Source organism: Engystomops pustulosus, chromosome 2, assembly GCF_040894005.1.
Source record: "Engystomops pustulosus chromosome 2, aEngPut4.maternal, whole genome shotgun sequence".
Taxonomy (NCBI): domain Eukaryota; kingdom Metazoa; phylum Chordata; class Amphibia; order Anura; family Leptodactylidae; genus Engystomops; species Engystomops pustulosus.
In genome coordinates this window covers 82093713-82115202 of record NC_092412.1, presented here as the reverse complement: position 1 = coordinate 82115202, position 21490 = coordinate 82093713, and the positions used below count along the sequence as shown (strand labels likewise).

At 40.4% G+C, this 21490-nt stretch overlaps 1 protein-coding gene and 1 long non-coding RNA gene across 23 annotated transcripts in view; one reads left to right on the top strand and one right to left on the bottom strand.

Annotated features, from left to right (window-relative positions):
• Positions 1-21490, top strand: part of MYCBP2 (MYC binding protein 2) — a 119635-nt gene that overhangs the window by 39796 nt on the left and 58349 nt on the right. For 16 of the 22 annotated variants that reach the window (XM_072135394.1, XM_072135376.1, XM_072135395.1 and 13 more), the window contains exons 19-36: positions 99-206; positions 6471-6590; positions 7244-7325; positions 7743-7860; positions 8109-8313; positions 9251-9404; positions 10487-10659; positions 10805-10930; positions 11017-11144; positions 11235-11326; positions 14330-14464; positions 14649-14732; positions 16025-16121; positions 16220-16412; positions 16814-17088; positions 18432-18653; positions 19098-19289; positions 19390-19596. In XM_072135394.1, coding sequence (XP_071991495.1) covers positions 99-206; positions 6471-6590; positions 7244-7325; positions 7743-7860; positions 8109-8313; positions 9251-9404; positions 10487-10659; positions 10805-10930; positions 11017-11144; positions 11235-11326; positions 14330-14464; positions 14649-14732; positions 16025-16121; positions 16220-16412; positions 16814-17088; positions 18432-18653; positions 19098-19289; positions 19390-19596 — 2711 coding nt within the window. The remainder of the gene's footprint in view (positions 1-98; positions 207-6470; positions 6591-7243; positions 7326-7742; positions 7861-8108; positions 8314-9250; positions 9405-10486; positions 10660-10804; positions 10931-11016; positions 11145-11234; positions 11327-14329; positions 14465-14648; positions 14733-16024; positions 16122-16219; positions 16413-16813; positions 17089-18431; positions 18654-19097; positions 19290-19389; positions 19597-21490) is intronic. The other 6 variants (XM_072135393.1, XM_072135383.1, XM_072135377.1 and 3 more) reach the window with 2 other exon arrangements.
• LOC140116549 (uncharacterized) lies at positions 2367-3138 on the bottom strand. The gene is made up of 3 exons (XR_011852807.1): positions 3009-3138; positions 2668-2836; positions 2367-2477 (listed from the first exon to the last, which is right to left on the bottom strand). It is a non-coding gene; the product is annotated as an uncharacterized lncRNA (long non-coding RNA).

The following is a 21490-nucleotide window of genomic DNA, read 5'->3' as shown; positions in this document are numbered from 1 at the left end:
TAAATATTCTACTGTCATTGCTTTTTTTTATTTCATTTTTTATAATTTGTTTCCATTTTGTGAGTTTTCCCATGCATGTGCACAATGTCTCTCCTCAGGCCCCTTTGTTATTCCTGGTGCTAATTTAATGAACCACCGAGAGCAGGCTCTAGCCAGACTAAGAGCTCTACCAGCACAGCTAAAGCATAAGCGGGACAAGAAAAAAGGTATTTAGTCTTCCTTTCACAATAGAGAGGAAAATTACAAAACCCCCAAGTCCTTTCTTGAGCTCACACATTCATTCCTGTACCTTGATCTTTCCACTGGAGTCAATGTCTCACCGATGGCTTACCTGGACCTTATCTGTTCATATTTGTAGCAGATATTATTATACATGGCCCTCCTCTTGGGCCCTATGCACACGACCGTATAAAAATGGCCGGAATACAGCACAATGCATTCCAATGGGCAATATGGCCATCCATGTACATGGCCGTATTGTCCACTATACCATAAAAGAGCTGTATAAAAATATAGAGCATGTACTATTTCTGGTCCTTATGGCCCATAGAAGTCAAAAGGAACGTACAAAATATGGGCTGAATACGTGCTGCATATGGCTGTGCACCGTATGCTGCTGTGTATATATACGTGCTGTATCCAGAACCAGTGGGGAGGTTCATTCTGTCAGCCAGCCACCACTTGCCAGCCCACCGTATTTGATATGGTATGGATACAGTGGAATGCGTTGCCACACTGTTGCAATGCGTCCCATATTTACAGCCAGAATACAGCCGTATATACAGAACAGAAAAGACCATACGGTCGTGTGCATGAGATTTTAAAGAAATCTATTCTTGTCTGTGTACTTCTTTCCCTTAAAAGATTTCTGACTGGGATCCCAAATAAGTTGTTTGGTTTTGAGTCTCTTTAGTCCAGTATTTTAGTTGCTTTTTTTTGGTTGCATTAGATTAAAATCAAATTTGAATTTTATGTGATTTTATTATTGATGTCAATAACTGTAGCATGAATGGCTTTCTGATTTTAAGTGGCTGTCCAGTAAAATACTAAGATGGTGTTGGGGGAGGCAACCAAAATTATAAAAGGTTGGTTACTTCTTCCCCATTGATTTATTGACTTTTGGTCTCCTTCGCTTTGTCTCTTGATTTCTACAGTTTTGGGGATTGGCAGGAAAAGTCCTTTTTTTTTTTTCTTACTGGACAACCCCTTTTTAAAGTGGTCTGGCATATGTTGTTCATCTAACCTTGGTATAGGGCACTGATGGCGAACCTTTTAGCAGCCGAGTGCCCAAACTGAACCCAAAACCCCCCTTATTTATCACGAGGTGCCAACTAAAAATTAAAGCAGTAACTTATTGCTCCCTGTTCAACAACTTTCAATCATATTGGCCTCCTGAGAACAGCAACACTGTAGAAAGATGGAAAATTTACATCACTTCTTTCCAGTGTCCCTCTGTACACAGAGAATCGTGGGGCCAGCAGGAGGTCCTCCAAAGATAATTCAGCCCTGTCTACTCATTCCCCCTCTTCCTACAGTCCCAAGTAGCGAAGGAAGTATCAAAATATGACTGAAAGCAGCATCTTTTAAGTTGCTTGGAACTACAGGAAGATTCTTTGAGTCCTGTCTGGTGTGCTGGGGCGATGGACCGGGTGCCCACAAAAAGGGCTCGGAGTGCCGCCTCTGGCACCCGTGCCATAGGTTCGCCATCACTGGTATAGGGAATCAAAAGGAGATTGACAGGGGATATTGGGTGTCTGCCCCTAAACAGTTGGCTATCCCACGTGGTTGCAGTTCTCTGAGTGCTGCTGCCTCTTAACAGGCTTGTGTGTTTGTTCCTTTCTAAGTGAAGAGTTGCGCCAAAATACGGCGCCACTATATTGTGAATGGCGCTCTACTTGCTAGACTAGTGGCAGCGGGTCTTGTTTCTTTAAACAGCTGGATGACACATTCCTTAAAACCCCAGTAGTCTGATATTGATCACCTATCCCAAGATAAAAGAATTCACATTTATCATTAGAATTACATTTTTACATGTTCTCTATTTTCAAGCGCTTGCAACTGAATGTGTTGTGTGCAGAGTAAGTTCTATAAAGTGGGCATTAGGATAAACCTTGCATTTTGTGTATCCCATTGTATGTGTGTTGGGGGGAGCCTTTTATACATTTTGACATTGTTGCCATAGGTTCTCATACCTTGACCCAATGGCCAAATAGTTTCATCTTAACATTTTTGTCTTGGAATTGAGACTGAAATGAGTGAGTATTCTGCCCCCTGCTGTAACCATACTAACACCCTAGTGTGAACAGCTTGTTTCCTTTTCTTCTTTTCTTTATCCCTAGTTTTCCTTCTGTTTAATGGTTGAACATAATAGATGCTATTCTACACATATAGCCCCCCTCTTAGTAATTTACTTACATGTGTACTGTGTGATGTCTCTGCTATCCCAGTTCACTGTATAAGGCTCTCACCTATTTGACCTAAAAGGCAATGTAATCTTATTGGGTTAATGCCGATAAAGGGTAGGGCTGTGCATCTCTGATTTATAATGGGCTATACTGAAATGCCGTTATTTATATTGCATAGAAATCCAAGGAGCAGGATTTGTAGAAAGACATCAAGTGGACAAGCTTTTCTCATGTGTTTTTGTACGAGAGGGAAAATGAGTACCTGTTATTGCCATAGCAACTGTATAGTCATTGTTCTCCAATGTTGTTCCTTACTGATGGAGAGAAGAAAATCCTTGCAGCCGCACCCACTATCCAGGCACAAGGGAATAGACATAGCCAGAGCTCACCAGCTGTAGTACCACTCTCAGTACTGTATGTTCATTGCAGCTCTGAAATATACACAATTTTAAGTAACCTGGCTTAAAGGGAACCTGTCACCGCATTATTCACAAATGCAGCTGGTGGCAGGTCCCCATAGAGCCCTATTAACTCACTGACATCCTCCTTTTAGCTAAACATTGTTCTCCTCAGATTCCCATATATTCTACTTTATAATTTTACCTGGTGTCTAACCATGACTATGGTGAGTCGAGGTGGGCATGGCCTCCTCGAGTTGAATGCATCAGCTCCTCCTCTTGCTATCTCTGCATGCAATAGTAGTCATGTGACCAGGGTAACATCATAACAGGTCCTTTAGCCTTCTACAAGAATATATCTCATGAAATCACAGCATATCATATCACATGATATCACAGCAGCCTGCATGGAGAGGAGTAGAAGTCCATGCAGGCATACGGTGACTTTTTTTTTATGTGCATGGGGTACGGTTTGCTAATGTTAAGAGGCTAAAGGACCAGTGATGAAATCACCCTGGTACCATGACCTTAGGCCATGCCCCTCGACTTGCTCTAAAGATGCATAGATACCAGGCAAGATAACTCTGATTGTATGCGTGGGTGGGGGGCTGTAAAAAAACAGTATTTAACCCCTTACCGACATGTGACTTAATAGTACATCACATGTCGGGTCCCGGTACATGGAGAGGGCTCGCGGGCCGAGCCCTCTCCATAGCTGGTAAGTCTTTGCTGCATATTGCAGCAAAGGCTTACCGGTAACACCCGCGATCGGTGCCGGCACCGCCATCTTTCCGTGGATCGTCGCTCCCCCGTGACGTCATCGGGGAGCGGCGATCCGTTGCCATGGTAGCTTCAGGTCTCACGAAGACCCGAAGCTACTTCGGATTAACCCATTCATTGTAATGTATGAGTAGTAAAATCCCCATATACTGCCATACTGTAGTATGGCAGTATATGATAGGATCGTAGAGACACCCTAGGGTTAAAGTACCCTAGGGAGTCTGAAAAATAGTAAAAATGGAAAAAAGTTAATATAAAAAAATTATTAATAAAAAAAACCTAAAAATTCAAATCACCCCCCTTTCCCTAGAATTGATATAAATAAACAGTAAAAATCATAAACATATTAGGTATTGCCGCGTCCGAAAATGCCCGATCTATCAAAATATGATAACGGTTTTTCACTGCGTTTAACCCCGGAAAATCGTGCCCAATTTGCCATTTAAAAAAATTTTTTAAATTCTATAAAAAGTGATCAAAAGGTCGTAGAGTCCTGAAAATGATAACATTGTAAACGTCATCAAAATCCTCAAAAAACGACACCACCCACAGCTCCGTACACCAAAGTATGAAAAAGTTATTAGTGCCAGAAGATGGCAAAATCCCCCAAAAAAATGTTGTACAGGAGGTTTTAATTTTTTTAAATGTATGAAAACATTATAAAACCTATACAAATTTGGTATCCCCGTAATCGCACCGACCCAAAGAATAAAGTAGACATGTCATTTGGGGCGCACAGTGAAATCCGTAAAATCTCTAAGCCCACAAGAATACGGCACAAATGCGTTTTTTTTACCAATTTCACTGCATTTGGAATTTTTTTCCCCGCTTCCCAGTACACAGCATGGAATATTTAATACCACCATTTTGAAGTGTAATTTGTTATGCAGAAAATAAGCCATTGCACAGCTCCGTACATGGAAAAATAAAAAAGTTACAGATTTTTGAATGTGGGGGGTGAAAAATGAAAACGCAAAATCGTAAAAGGGCCGCGGCGGGAAGGGGTTAAAAAAAAAAATTGTTTGCTTCTTTTCCCTCCCGTTCATCCATGGTTGTGCCTATCATTGCCATTCTCTGTTTTTATACAGAAGCTGGCAGTGCCTTCACAGCCACACATATGATATGAGAAGTTTTGAAACTTTGCCGTTTTAGAGGCTTTTTTAATTATATGTATTTTCCAGTCTATTAAGCCCTAGGATATGTGTCTGACACATTACAGCTCTCATTCATTTTTAAAAGAATCTAAAAGCTTGCCTGACTCCCTGGCTTTGAGATTTTCCACTTTCCTCCCTCCCTCATGCAGCGGTTAGCTGACCATGTGCTCTAAGCAGCTCACATTTGCATGAGGGACGAAGAGTGAAAGGGTTGGCAGGGCCGAGAGATGATGATGACACCGGGGACTCCAATACCCTTGTGATGCAATACGGTTTGGCAGGGAGCCAAGCAATCTTTTCTCAACTTTTAGAATCAACTGCTTCCATTCATTGTTAAAAGTGAAATAGTATTAAAAGGACTATGGGAACCTGTCATTATTAGAGGTGAGTGGACCTGTCGTTTGGGTGACCTGGTCGTATTGCCGTTTTGGATGCTGAACAGCCAAACTGGCAAATGAACACTCCTAGCTTCTAGCCATGGCTATTTATTAGGGCTTTCATCTGCCCAATGGGTTGTTCAGTGGCCAAACGAGGACATTAAGTTTGCTAATCTCTATTCATTGGGTCAAAATGTGAAATCATTAGGACGAGTTTCATTTAATGACGATAAGAAAAAAATGTCAATCTAAAAAAACCCTAGAATATGTTCAGCTTGAAGAATGATGTGGGTACATATACTTATGATGATGCAAGTTATAGTGAAGAGGCTTCTACCAGGACATAACAGAGAATACATTGGACTCCGTTGTGTGTTGTACTGTGTTATGACTACTTTATCCTTCATTGCACATTTTTCCCCACTCCTCTCTTCTTTTTCGGTGTTGTTTTCATCTCTATGGAGGTTTTAGATTTAAAGACTTTATTATTCACTTGTGTTGTAAATGATGATTTGACCCAGCACTACTGACCATTCTTTTTCAGGGGTTTTCCAACAGATGTGTTTGCTTATGAATCTTTTCAGTATTGTGCTGCTTTTAGTGCTGAAGGCAGCTGATCGTGGTCTTCAATATATCTATTAACCATAAGATCACTATGATCTTATGCTTATACAAAGCATATTCATTTGCCAAATGTCTAAACTATAAAATCCATTGCATCTTGGTGATGTTTCTGCAGCCTGTGCATGCATTTGTGCATCCCTATTCATGTAAATGAGACCAGACTAGAAATATCTCTGCTCTGCAGGAACCCTAAGTAGTTTGGTCCTAAAGTAGTTTACCATCTCATCTGCTCCTTTTACTTGTCTGTAGAGTACCAAAAAGTAGCCCATGACCGCATGACCAAAATACACCGAAATGCTTTTTTTTTTTTTTTTTTTTGCCTCTCACCATGGAGCAGAGGAATACACATAACATGGATATTTATAATCCAGATAATTTGTCGGGTTATAAATATACTCTTACTGTCAGGGTTTTTTTTTTTTTTTTTTTTTTTTTTTGAAAGAGTGAATTTTAAAAAATTGTTTACAAAATAAACATATTATTTTACAATCCAATATTCTTTTACAATATCCACGTTTATTTCCAGGGTGGATTTCCATGATCTCTTTTGCTATCGTCTTTGTGTAACACACATTTCTTTAACACACGTTCACTCCTGGTGCTTTTTTTTATATTTCCCTCTTAAATCTGTTACTTTCCATCCAGGGTTTGGAGCGTTGATGTGTGTGACCTTCATGATTTGAGTTTTTTTTTTTTTTTTTTTTTTTAATTGAGTATTTGCCTTTGTTGCAGATGAGGGCAGAGAACAAGGGGACAAAGATGCCAGCAAAATCACTACTTACCCTCCTGGAACAGTTCGCTTTGATAGTGAACTTCGGGCTGTTCAAGTCAGCTGTGGCTTCCATCATTCAGGTACTGGTTCTGAACATAGTAATCCCTCCAAGTCACATCAACATTTCTTTAACAATTTGTCTTTTCACATTGATATACACACTACATTATTCCATTGACTACAGCAATTTTAAAGTGCAGGACCTGTCACTAAAATAATCCCTAACTTCCTAAATAACTGGGATATATGGCTAAACTCGTCATACAACACCATTAATGTATAAACATGCAATTTTTATACAACCACTATAATTAATTGTACATCCAAATTTGTCACCAAGTTTATGTTCTCTTGGTTATTTGTTTTTCTTTACAGTTCTCCGTTCTACATTGTTTTATTGATATTTCCTGTACGAACTATGTATAACTAACGGAAACAATTTTTTATTATTTTTTTGCAATTTATTGAACATTTATGTATCATTACTCCTGGAAAATCAATAAAAATTTAATGTTCAAAAAATAATTTTTCCAAATCCCTGTTATGCCAAACAGGATGGACCAGCCCAAAGTCATTGCTGCCATCCCTACTAAACTATGGAGGGTCCTCCTCTGTTCCTCTGCATGCCGCCATCCGTTCACCAGCCAGTACTATTGAATTTCTATCACATAGATGGAAGTCTTTGGAAAGCATGCGATGCCATATTCTTATTTTGAACTCCTTTTCCTTTTAGTGGTACTAATGGAGAACGGGGATGTATACACCTTTGGTTATGGCCAACATGGGCAGCTTGGACACGGTGATGTCAGCTGTAGGCAAGTACAGCACATTTCAATAACTTTTGTATAAAGGTCTGATGTAGATTGAGAAATATAGAACACTAATGTTAACTGGAGCCATCTATATTGAAATACATCCATTTGAAATCTAATTGACCAAATTTTATGATTGGGATTCTATACATTAGAGGAGCTGAAAACCTAAAGTATTCTGAACATTTCCCCTATGTGTGCGGTTTACAGTGTCTTTGTGTAAGGGGAGACTCTTCTCATCTTGCTGTGGTGGATTCATTACAAAAATCACTTGTAATGTTTGAAATAGATCTCCCCTACAGCTTGTTCCCATTAAGTATGTAATATATACTTGGTAGAAAAAGCCATGTTAATTCCCTTTTAAGTAATTCAGTCTTCTGAATAAATGCCCATGTCTTTGAAATGGCCTTGCTCTTGCAGGGGATGTCCGACATTGGTACAGGCACTGCCAGGACCCAGCACACAAGTCGCAGCGGGAAGCAATCATACTGCAGTCCTATTAATGGATGGGCAGGTCTTCACTTTTGGAAGTTTCTCAGTAAGTGTATATAAAATAAAAAAAACATTGTGGCTACTATGCTTTGTGATAAAGTAATTTTATCATGTAAAAATGAATGTGTGATTTCCAGGGCATCTCCAGGAATGCCAGATGCAATGAATATATGCATTTCTAGATGTTCCTGAATGTCCAGCTTCATGAAGGAGTTAATAACTCCTAAAAAGATAAACCTTGGGAAGCTTGCATTGATAAGTTTATCACTATATGATATTTTTAAATTACTTCAGAAAGGACAACTCGGGAGGCCAATCCTAGACATGCCTTATTGGAATGCAAAGCCTGCACCTATGCCCAACATTGGCGCCAAGTATGGCAGAAAAGCAACATGGGTTGGTGCGAGTGGAGACCAGACCTTCCTCCGGATAGATGAAGCACTTATAAACTCCCATGTTTTGGCCACATCAGAAATCTTTGCTAGCAGACATATAATAGGTAAGATTGATTGGTTTGGAGCAGAGTGTATGTACAATAAAACTTCCTGGACCATTGTGTTATAAAGCAGTCTTATTCCCAAAGAATTAAGACACCCTTTGAATCTCCAAAACCGCCTAATACGGGATTATGTCTGCTTATGATCTTTATGTTGTCATATGTAAAATATCTGAAATGCAAGTTAGTTTAGCAGGTAAAAAAGAGCTAATTCAACAGATTCTCCCCCCCCTCCATGGGTTCAGATTTTTTGGGTCGAGCATGTCCATCCACATATGGAGGAGATGGCTCCTCTGGGCTATTCATTTTGTCAGGGTTGCTTCCTTATCTGACTCTTGGTTGGATAAGACCATCTCCATGGGAAAGGGGGATTTATCTGTAGGGAATAAGTATTTACATATCCTTTTTGTATTGGAGATTCCTACACTTTCCTAATCAAAGTACAGGCGGTCTACTACTTAAGAACACTTGACTTGCACACGACCCCTAATTTGGCTGTGGTTACAATTATAAAACATACAGTTCCGACTTGCATACAAATTCAACTTAAGAGCAAACCTACGGAGCCTATCCTGTATGTAACCCGGGGACTGCCTGTATACAAATGCACAAAATAAAGGAAAAATGTCAGGACAAACTATATTTAGCTGCTTACCATCGCTGTCTTCTTTTTAGTACTGTCCATAGAATATTTAGATCTGGGGTCCATTGCAGAAGACAAGCATCGGGCATGAAAATGTTATTTTTATTCATGCTTAAAGAATTGCATTTTGTTGCCTATATACACATGACTTGTATCCCCTCACTTTGCCAACTATATTATCTAAAGTAGAATCCTACTACTCTATAAGAAAACCTGGAATCATTACAAATAATTCAGTACACAAAGGTGTTTCCCATGTATGTACTAAGAATTAAATTACGCCCTCTTCCACCACAGGTCTAGTCCCGGCTTCTATGACAGAACCTCCACCTTTCAAATGCCTTCTCATCAATAAAGTGGACGGAAGTTGTGCAACGTTTAATGACTCTGAACAAGAAGATCTTCAAGGGTTTGGTGTGTGCCTGGACCCAGTCCATGATGTGATATGGAGGTTGGTTAAACTGTGATCAGTATTTTGCATCCATATTATCTTACTAGCCATAATTACTAGAATCCTATTTCTCTGTGCAGCAACTAAGAATATAGATTTTTCCCATTTTATAATGTTACAAAAATCAGTTTGTAAACTTATATGCAACTCGCCTGACTGGAGTCATTCACACAGGGTCCTGCATACTAAAATTCCCTTGCCTACTAGCCTACCTCCTTGTTTCTGATTGACAGGTAATGATATTCTGCTGTATGGAGAGCTTTGTTACGTCATTGGTAACTTAGTCATATGTCCCCGATGACATCCTCTAAGGCAGTGATGGCAGACCTTTTAGAGGCCGAGTGCCCAAACTACAACAAAGACCCGCTTATTTATCGCAAAGTGCCAACACAGAAATGTAATTAGTGATTTATACTCTCTTCTCTGTCACAGTTTTCATTGATACCAGCACCTGAGGGACCAATAAAGCAGAAAATAGTCCCAGGTAGAGCTGTCACTTTAAAATATCTCTGTGCACAGCAAGTCCTGGGCTGTCTGGGCCTGCAGGAAGATACCTGGAGTGATGGCCTGAGTGCCCACAGAAAGGGCTCTGAGTGCCACCTCTGGCACCAGTGCCATAGGTTAGCCATCACTGCTCTAAGGGGACCCCCTCCACACACACACAGAGCATTTGAATGGGTGGGACCCATAGCGATATGGGGGAGTGCATAAATTAAAATGAGGATTTCTCAGGCACTCGGGAAATACATACCCCCGCAGCTCACCCCCGCCCCTCTCCATAGGAATTAATGGCGCACGGCGCCGTAATACGGGGAAAGATAGGACGTGTGCTGCACCGTACCGCTCCTGTACAGGGCCGTGAGCCCATAGAAGTGTATGGGGGACGTATATTGGCCGTATATACGTCCCCCATACTGTAGTGTGAATGTAGCCTTATAATAAAAGTCAAACTTATTAGGACACATTTAGATGATGGAAGATGTCCTTTATTTAGATACATTACAATATTCTAGCTCTAATGTATGAAAGGTTAGTGACCATTTAAAGAGGAATTCTGTTATAAGTAATACATTATGTTGTAGATTTCAAACAAACACGCGAGAGTTGTGGTGTTACAATGCTGTGATAGCGGACTCCAGACTCCCATCTGCTCCTGACATGCAGTTACGATGCAGCATACTAAGCCCGGAGCTGGCTCTACCAACTGGACAGAAAGCAGTAACCACCAGATCTCATGCAGCTTTGCATATTTTGGGTAAGTCTAATGTGTCTTGAAAGAACCAGCAATTTGAATATATTTTTATTTTCTTTAACTTTTTTATTTATTTATTTATTTATTTTTTTTGTAAATGACTGAATCTTTTACCTTTTTTTTTTTTTTTTTTTCCCCTCAACTGCAGGATGTCTGGACACACTGGCTGCAATGCAAGACTTGAAGATGGGTGTCTCAAGCACTGAGGAGGAAACCCAGTCTGTATTAAAGGTTTACTCTAAGGAAGATTACAGTGTTGTTAATAGATTTGAAAGTATGTTTGTGTTTAATGTATATAACCACAGATAAAGCCGACATTTAGCCTGCATCTTTTAACGCATATTCTTCTTATCATTGAAGGTCATGGTGGTGGTTGGGGGTACTCTGCACATTCGGTTGAAGCAATTCGTTTCTGTGCGGACACGGACATTTTGCTGGGAGGGCTTGGACTTTTTGGTGGGAGAGGTGAATACACTGCAAAAATAAAGGTCAGTTTTCATAGTGCCTGGACAGAGATTTTTATGAAGCTTTATAAAAGAGAACATACAGTATCTTAACCACCTCCTCTTCCCTTTTAGCTGTTTGAATTGGGATCTGATGGAGGTGATCATGAAACTGATGGGGATCTTCTAGCTGAGACTGATGTCCTTGCATATGACTGTGCTGCTAGGTGAGTTAATCTAGTCATCCTTACGTATTACACGACTACAGGTATCTGCATTAAAGGGAACTAGGATGCTCCGACAACTAATGGAAGATGGACTCAGAGGTTACCAAGAACCAAATTGTTTTGCAATGGTGTTCAACAAGGATCCAATGAGGTTCCTTTTATTTAGAGTTTTCAAAGTTTTTCCTACATCAGTGGATAACACCGCATTCATAAATGAAGATAATTCCAGAAATGACATTAACCCCTTAAAGGGGTTGTCCGAGTTTTGATAAAAAAAATATGTGGCCGGGAGCGGGCTGACTAAAATAATAAAGCTGTACTTACCTCCCGGTGCCCTCCCATATCCAACGCTGATGTCACTCCGGTCCAGTTGCCATGTAAACAAACATGGCCGCTGAATGCAGCGCTGCTCCGGCGGCCATGTTTGTTTACATGGCGCCCAGACCGGAGCGACAGCAGCGCTGGATACGGGAGGGCACCGGAAGGTAAGTACAGCTTTATTATTTTAGTCAGCCCGCTCCCGGCCACATATATATTTTTTTTTAAACTCGGACAACCCCTTTAAGGACCAGGCCCTTTTTCGTTTTTGCGGTTTTATTTTTCACTCCCCACCTTCAAAAATCTATAACTTTTTTATTTTTCCATGTAAAGAGCTGTGCGATGGCTTATTTTCTGCGTAACAAATAGCACTTCGTAGTGGTAGTATTTAATATTCCATGCTATTTACTGGGAACCAGGAAAAAAATTCTAAATGCGCCATTTCTTATGGGCTTATTTTTTACAGCTTTCACTGTGCGCCCCAAATGACAGGTCTATTTCATTCATAGGGTCAATACGTTCACGGGGATACCAAATTTGTATAGGTTTTAAAATGTTTTCATACATTTACAAAAATTAAAACCCTCCTGTACAGAAAAAAATTCTTTTCATTTTCAATGCTTTTATTTTTAGGACTGTACGACCTTTTGATCACTTTTTATATAATTTTTTTCTATTTTTCATAATGGCAAAATAATGCCATTTGGGACTTCGGGCACTATTTTCCGTTACGGGGTTAAAAGCGGTGAAAAACAATTATTATATTTGGATACATCGAGCATTTTCGGACGTGGTGATACCTAATGTGTTTATGATTTTTACTGTTTATTTATATCAGTTCTAGGGAAAGGGGGGTGATTTGAATTTTTGTTTTTTTAATATCATTTTTTATTTTATTTTTTTTTTTACTATTTTTCATACTCCCTAGGGTACTTTAACCCTAGGTTGTCTGATTGATCCTACCATATGTATATGGGGATTTTGCTCACAATCTATTATAATGTGCAAATAATAGATAACCGAGATCAGCCGCTCACTGATGAAGTCACGGTCGGAGCCAAGATGACGGCGCCCACGCGCCGCCCCCGCTCTTTAATGCAGCTTTGCCGGCGACAATCAGAGTGGGGACAGGCGTTTGCTTCATTATGAAGCAAATACCCGGTGAGTATGAAGAGGACTCGGCCCGTGAGCCCTCTTCATACTCCCCCATGCGCAGCAAGACGTAAGGTTACGTCTTATTGCGCTATGGGGTTAATATAGAAGAGGGAGCACTCCAGTTTCCAAGTTTTACTCCAATTCAATGTATTGGCTACATCAGTCTTTTACAAGCAATAGTGTGATGTCTCTTTGGAATAAACCTTGGTAGTTTGATAATTGTGCTGCCTGTTCCCTACAACACTAGGTGGCATACAGGTTTGTTTGTTTTTTTTTTAAATTTATTTATTTTTTATTACACTCAATTTAAAAAGTTTTTTTAGCTAGTTGTGCATTTACAAGGTAAAAATTAGATGCATGTGAACAGAGAAGAAGCACTTTTTGTCTGAAATTGGTCGCCCTGAGGGGAAGAATAACTTCAGATGCCCCTTCTGTAGCACCTAAAAAAAAATGTTGATGTCATATTAAAGAACTAGAGGTAAAGGCAGCTCATATTCCCAACAGTCCTAAACTGCTTGTAGCTCCAGTTCTGTAGATCATGGAACAACAAACCATGTGTTATATTGAAAGATGAAATTCTGAAACCAAAAGCTTGTTTGTTTAGTTGCTATAAAACCAAAGATAGGAGCAGCTAAATTGAGGTTCCGCCTCCAGACTGAAAAAGTGACTCATATCGGGCAAAATGTGACACTTAGGCCCCTTCCACACTAGCGAGTGTGATGCGATGAACTCGCATCACACTCGCAACGCAAGCTGCCGGGAACGCACGGCCCGAACGCTGCACCGCGGGAGTGAACTCAGCATGTCAGTTCACTCCCGCGGTGCAGCGTTTGGGACGTGCGTTCCCGGCAGCTTGCGTTGCGAGTGTGATGCGAGTTCATCGCATCACACTCGCTAGTGTGGAAGGGGCCTTACTGCCTAATTTCACATGTCATTGGGGGGTTAATTTTTTACATTTTTTTTTTTCAATGGGTGAAGTTTCAAATCAGAGGGAATTCTAGAAAGGACATTTCTTACCCAACCTGAGGCGGCTGGTAGTTTAATGGGGTAAAACGTTTTAAGGGTTTGTTCACACAGCAATTTAGAAACCTAAAATCCTTACAATATATAGCTCGCAACTACACTACATCCAGCGCTGTGCCTAGTATATAGTCTCCTACAACATCCTGGAAAATATTACCTGCTTATTATGCTGGAAGAGGAGTATTGGGATATCTTTATCCTGCTTTCACAGGGGCAAGATGTCTGCGCTAAGTGTTGTCATTTCTACAGGCTCTATAGCTTCACTATTCTAGACATATTGGTTTATAAAATGCAGTGAATATCCAGCCAGTATAATTGTGTATACAAGGGGGTGACTGGTAACTGCATATCTGCTTGGAATCCATTTCCATAGACTGGAAGTTTCCCTCTTCTATGCCCATCTGTGGATGTCGCATCAGCTTAAAATGTGTAGCTAATTAAGAATTCATGTCTGAATTAATTATCAAATTAGACTAGTTAACGCTTGATTTTTTTCCTTCACTCTAGAGAGAAATATGCAATGATGTTTGATGAGCCCGTCCTCTTACAAGCTGGCTGGTGGTATGTGGCTTGGGCACGTGTTTCTGGTCCAAGCAGTGACTGTGGCTCTCATGGACAAGCTTCAATTACAACAGATGATGGGTATTTATCACTTTCTTTTAATACCAATATCGGTGAATCTTTTGTGAGAGTGTTAATATATATTCAGTCATGTGCATGAGGCCTTAATGCATTCAACCCTGAGCCTCTGGCCGTATATTTAAAATATATTAAATATAATATAATTTTCGTAGACTTGCTATAAACAGTTTTTCTCTTCTTCCAGGGTTGTTTTCCAATTCAAAAGCTCCAAGAAGTCAAATAATGGCACAGATGTCAATGCAGGTCAAATACCCCAACTGCTATACAGGTAAGAATCTCCTCTACCCCTGAATCCATTCAAGGCCCAGTGGATGAAAGTAGTTTGAAGAAACTTCGCAATTTTAAAAAATATAAATTCAATAAAAAGGTGATACAGTGACATTTTCACCCTCGGGCGCCATTTTCCGTTACGGGGTTAAACGGAGTGAAAAACTTATTATATTTTAACAGATAGGGCTTTTTAGGACGCAGCGATACCTAATTTTTTTTTTGATTTGTACTGTTTATTTATAGTATGTCAAGGGAAGGGGGGGCATTTGAATTTTTAGGGTTTTTTTATATACAAATAAAATTTATATATATTTTTTTAAAATTATTTTTACCATTTTTCAGACCCCCTAGGGCAGTGACGGCGAACCTTTTAGAGACAGAGTGTCCAAACTACAACCAAGACCCAGTTATTTATCGCAAAGAGCCAACACAGAAATTTCATTTGTGGTTTATACTCCCTGCTCTGTCACAGCTTTCATTGATAGCAGCACCTGAGGACACCAATAAAGCAGAAAATAGAAGAAAGTTGGATGATCATTGTAGCTTCCCTCCAGGGTCCCATAAACAGAAAGAATTGTCAGGGCTGGACCAGGAGCTACAATGATAATCCAAATCCGTCCACACCTTCCTACTCCTTCCAATAGTCCCAGATAAGCGCTGTCACTTTAATATAGCTCTGTGCACAGCAAGTCCTGGGCTACCTGGAGTCCTCTCTGGTGATGGCCTGCGTACCCACAGAAAGGGCTCTGAGTGCCACCTCTGGCACCAGTGCCATAGGTTGGCCACCGCTGCCCTAGGGTACCTTAACCCTAGGTTGTCTGATCCTAACATAAACTGGCAAACTACAGTATGGCAGTATATGGGGATTTTCCTCCTCATTCATTACAATGTGCGGATCGCACATTTTAATGAATATGTTATATCTGGACCGCCTCGGTCTTTGGGAGACCTGAGGGTGTCATGGCAACCGATCAATGCCCCCCGATGATGTCACGGGGAGCGATGATTTACACCTTGATGTGGTAAAAATGGACACCAGCATTGCCTAAAAGACTAATTTGTCAAGAGTTCAGTTCCTTGGGTGTCTGTTAGCTTTTTTTTGTCCAGAGTCTAATGCTTTTTACTGGTAACTGCAACAGGAGAAACCTCTGACGCAAATATGGACATGGCCCATCCACCATACCCTCACCTCCACATAGCTGTGTCTGAGGTGCTTATAACTGGCACTCTCCTTTATTGGTAAGATTAGTGAGGATCTGACATCTGAATGGTGTGACCTTCATCTTCCAGGTTGCCCACAAGTGATGGGAGTGCAGCTAAAGGAAAGCAGCAAGTCTCTGAACCTGTGCATATCTTGAAGAGATCATTTGCTCGATCTGTTTCTGTGGTATGTTTGCTTGTTTTACTTCCACTATTAGTTTTTACCTAGTTGTGTGTGGTGTGTGGGTTTCATCGTTGACCCTGGTCTTGTATTACCTTACACAGGAGTGTTTTGAATCCTTGCTAAGCATTTTGCACTGGAGTTGGACCACATTGGTTCTAGGTGTAGAAGAGCTGAGAGGGTTGAAAGGCTTTCAGTACACAGCAACGCTGCTGGATCTGGAGAGACTGCGATTTGTTGGGACTTGTTGTCTGCGACTGCTGAGAGTCTACACGTGTGAGATCTACCCTATATCAGGTATCTGTCTATTATTCACTTTTTTTTTTTTTTTTTTTTTTTTTTTTAATACTCCTATGTTTTTGTCAACTTTTGATTTTTCATTAATAGTAGTAGTAGACATGCTAATGTTTTCTGTGAGTCTCTTTTATGGCCCAGTTCACACCACTGTTAATGGTGGCTATTGCTGTTTTCCACCATTTTGTAACAGCATTTTGATTGTAAATAATGGACGCATGATGCAGGGAACCTTCTGTACTTGTTTTGAAAAATTGCATGCTTTTGTTTTCACTTTTGTTTGTAATTTTGTGCTTGTCAAAACGGTTACATCAGATGTAACATGTTCTGATTGCTGGACACTGCTGCCCCCTGCTGGTTATCTGACTATAAATGTGTTTTGTATTTTTTTTAACTTATTGAAGCAACTACTAAACCCGTCATAGAAGAAACAACCAAATTAGCTGAATGCATTGGAAAAACAAGGACTTTGCTGAGGAAAATCCTTTCCGAGGGGGTGGATAACTGTGTGATGAAACTGGACAATGATCCCCAAGGTTATCTGAGTCAGCCATTAAGCCTTCTGGAAGCTGTTCTTCAGGAGTGTCATAACACCTTCACAGCTTGCTTTCATTCCTTCTACCCTACGCCTGCACTTCAATGGGCTTGTCTCTGTGACTTACTGAACTGCTTGGATCAGGTACCAGTATTCAATTTTGCAAGTGGCATCCTAGGTTAGAGTATTTCCTGAGTGAAAATTATATCCAATGTTTTTGAAAGCTTTATTATAAGAATCATGGGATAGCTTCTAAGTTCAAATACGGTGTTGATGTATAAAGCTTAAATGGCACCAAAATATATGCTCTTTAACCCTTTTATTTTATTTTTTTTTTTGCGTTATATTTTTCATTCCCCCACATTCAAAAATATATAACTTGTGTAAATATTTTTATGACTGCTTGTTTTCTGCATAGCAAACTGCACATTGCAGTGACTGTATTTAATATTCCTTGTTGTGTACTGGGAAGCGGGGAAAAAAATTCCAATTTAGTGAAATTGGTGGAAAAACGCATTTGCACCATTTTCTTGAGGGCTTGGTTTTTATAGCTTTCACTGTACACTGGATCGGTACGATCGTGGGGATACCAAATTTTACACATAGAGATTCAGTACAGTGCACTTGGCCACCAGGCTTTGGCCTTGGTGGTTAATAATGGGAGGATTTCATCTAAGTTTTATGTAACATTCACTGGTATATTGAGATGGATCTTCTCAGAGATCTCTCTAAATGTCACTACCTTATGTAGAGAGCTTTCTAAGAAGATGCATCTCTGTGAACCTTCCTTCGTGGTACCACCACCTGTAAACACTGTGGTTGGAGGAACACTTCTATCCACATTGTAGCACAAGCTTTCATTCAAGTCATTGAGAGTTGTGGCCTGACAGCCGATACACTATACACATGGCTGTGCTCTTTGCTATCCCTTCTTTTAGATACGTAGGTCATAGGCAGTACAGGGGGTCGAAAATAGTTTATCAGATTTTATTACTAACAATTGTTTATACATAACTAGTCACTATATCGAACATTGGTCTCCATGAAATCACTGAAGGGAATGTGATATGTGGTTTTTTTAATATTGTGTGCAAGAGCCCTGAAGTACATTTATTTCACAAACATTTTATGGGCCTGTGTGTTGATAGAGACTGCAAAGTCGTGCAGAAATGGGAGCTGCTTGGTTTGCTCAGGGCCAGTTTGCTCATGTACACGGCCCTGTGCATAATCCCATAGATAAGGACATGGCGAACTGCTAGCACACATCCTATATACAAGTTTGTGTGCAGGAAACCTTACAACTACTTTGTACTGTTTTTAAGTTCTTTATACATTTTTCTACAAGGAGGTAGGTAGTCTTCAGACACATTATAATCTAATCTAGCTAAATACCCAAATTGTATTGGAATGTTGTTCTCTTCTGGCCAAGCACTGGTTGTAATTACTGTTCACACTCTCAATATGATGATTACTTTCTTTATTTTAAGGACATTCAGGAAGCAAATTTCAAGACTTCAAGCAGTCGACTGCTGGCTGCAGTTATGTCAGCGCTCTGCCACACTTCTGTAAAGCTTACATCAATATTTCCTATTGCTTATGATGGCGAAGTTCTGCTGCGTTCCATAGTTAAGCAAGTCAGCACAGAAAATGACACTGCATTGGCACATCGCTTCCCTCTGCTGGTATCCTGCATGGAAAAGCTCAGTCAGGTCTGGGAATAGTTTTGTCTTGTGTTGAAGTTTAAAATTCCTTTACTGAATGAATACATCCTTATTTTGTGTTGTAAAAAGAGGAATATTAGAAATATTGAATATTAGAAAAATAGCTGTATTTAAGGTACACTGCTTACGCGACAAATCATTTTAGGTGATATCAATAGGACACTTAACCCTTTAACAGTGGGTATTACTGTTGTGAGTGGTACATTTCTTCTTTAAGGAAACATATCTAGGAAATTCGGATACATAACTTAATTTCATAGCAGTGCCAAGTAATTTAGCATAATCCTAGTGCATAACATATTATACAAAAATGTCATTGCATTAAAATGTGTCCTTTTTGTGTTCAATCATCACTCTATCACAGTACATCATGTTCCTTACATCGGGTTGTTATAAGTGTGTGCATTTATATCAATGCTTTGTGTTGTCTAGAGTGAAGAAAATGTTTCTGGAATGACTAGCTTCCGAGAAGTTCTGGAGAAGATGCTAGTTATTGTAGTTCTGCCTGTTAGGAACAGTTTGCGCAGGGAACATGAACTCTTCTCCTCCCACCTCGTGTCCAACACTTGTGGTCTTCTGGCTAGTGTTGTCAGTGAATTAACAGCATCTGCTCTTGGTTCTGAGGTATTTGCATTTCCCTCCTGTACACTTTTTTTTATCTGTATGAGACAGAAAAAAACACTTAATTTCTGTGTTTTTTTAAATGTTTCTATTACTCGTGTAGGTTGATGGATTGAATTCTTTACATTCTGTCAAGTCCACTCCTAATCGCTTCACAAAGACGAGCCAGGGCAGAAGCTGGAATACCGGGAATGGCTCACCTGATGCCATCTGCTTCTCGGTGGATAAGCTGGGTGTGGTGGTTGTTGGCTTCTGTGTATATGGCGGAGGGGGAATACACGAGTATGAGCTAGAGGTTTTGGTTGATGATGTAAGTATCCTGATATAAACAATTTTGGCTTTTAAAGGGAACCTACCACCACAAATCTACCTATAAAGGTAGATTGGGTGGTAGGTGGATCAATGGGACGTGAGGAGAGCCCTTTTAAGGGCTAATCCTCACGTCCCTGCACTTTTTTAATAACTTTAATTTGGTATTTATTCAAATTTACTTATGCGGCTACCGGGGCGTGGAGTAGCCGCATATGAGATTACACGAGGCGGCTACTCCACGCCCCGGTAGCCATTTTACCCCTCCTACTCACCCATCTTCGGCGCGCAGCTCCGCGTAGCTGCGCGCCCTCGTCCGGCGATCCTGCCGTCTGCGCATGCGCAGAAGAGCAGGCCCGCGCCTGTTTCGGAGTTGTGACCGCGCAGGCGCGGGCCTGCTCTTCTGCGCATGCGCAGACGGCAGGATCGCCGGACGAGGGCGCGCAGCTACGCGCCGAAGATGGGTGAGTAGGAGGGGTAAAATGGCTACCGGGGCGTGGAGTAGCCGCCTCGTGTAATCTCATATGCGGCTACTCCACGCCCCGGTAGCCGCATAAGTAAACTTGAATAAATACGAAATTAAAGTTATTAAAAAAGTGCAGGGACGTGAGGATTAGCCCTTAAAAGGGCTCTCCTCACGTCCCAATCTACCTTTATAGGTAGATTTGTGGTGGTAGGTGCCCTTTAAGTACCCGTTTATAACAATCCGCAGGTCATCAATGTAGTGTGATCAAGAAAAGCTACTGTTCTTGTATGTATCAACCCCCTGTATGGTTTTACCTATAATACTGCAGAGTGTAAATTGGGTGTGACCCACAGATGTGTCCCATTTGTATTGTGTTTTTAGGCTCTTTTGTATATTGTAAAAATAAATACATTTTTACGAAATGCAATTATCACTTTGCCTATCCTCTCAGGACTCCTTTTCCATCAGTGCTCTTCTTCCCTGCTGCTCTCTAAGGTTTGGTACCTCTTCACACGTGAAATTGCACCCACTTATTGGATGATTGGGATGTCCGAATTTTATGACATTTGTAAGGGAAAAAAAGTTTACTGTCACCAGTAATTTTACCATTTAAGTCAACTGCATCGTCAGGAAGGGCATGAAATGTCCTTTTAAGCTTCTCTCTTTGTTACAAATTGCTTGTTTGCCAGGGAAAAAATTGCCTCAGTCACTTTCTTGCCTGGTAAGTCTGTAGCATGTAAAACCATATTTCTGGAGTTGTTTTATAGACGAGCCTATTTTAAAAAGGCAGTGTCAGGAAGCTGACCTTTATCAGCAGCCCCTATCCCCTGTTAACTGCTTTAAGCTCTGGTTTTATAGCACAAAGCACCTGAGAAGCCCCTTTGCCTGGTTAATCCTCTGATCATATTTACATATATTAGGGATTTTTCTGAAAAATATCCAGTAATTTTTAACCTAAATGTTTTTGAATTTTATTTTTTTTCATTCTCGGCGGTGCATTGGATTATTGCTGCAAATGATAATGGCAAGTTCCCTTTCGAGAGTTCTATCTTGCGTTGCAGTTAAAACTTTATCTGAATCGGGTTTAATGTGGTTTTAGGTGCAGTGTTAAAGGAAATCTACCATTTGCTTTTATGCATTATGAACCAAACATACCCTGAGAATGCTGTAGCTACACTGATGCAGAAACATATCTTGTTTAATCTCTGAGCTGGGGGGTTTTGCTTAAAAAACAATTATAAAATTATGATGAGGCTTTGTTGCTTGTGTAGCAGCCTCTGCGCTCCTCCTCACCCTAATAATGCACTTAGTAATGTGTTTATGTACTGCAGCCAGCTTTCCCAAGGTCCTGAATTTTTTTAATTGTTTTTTTGAGCAAAAGCTAAACTATGCTCAGGGATTAAACAAGATATGTTTCTGCTTCAGTGTA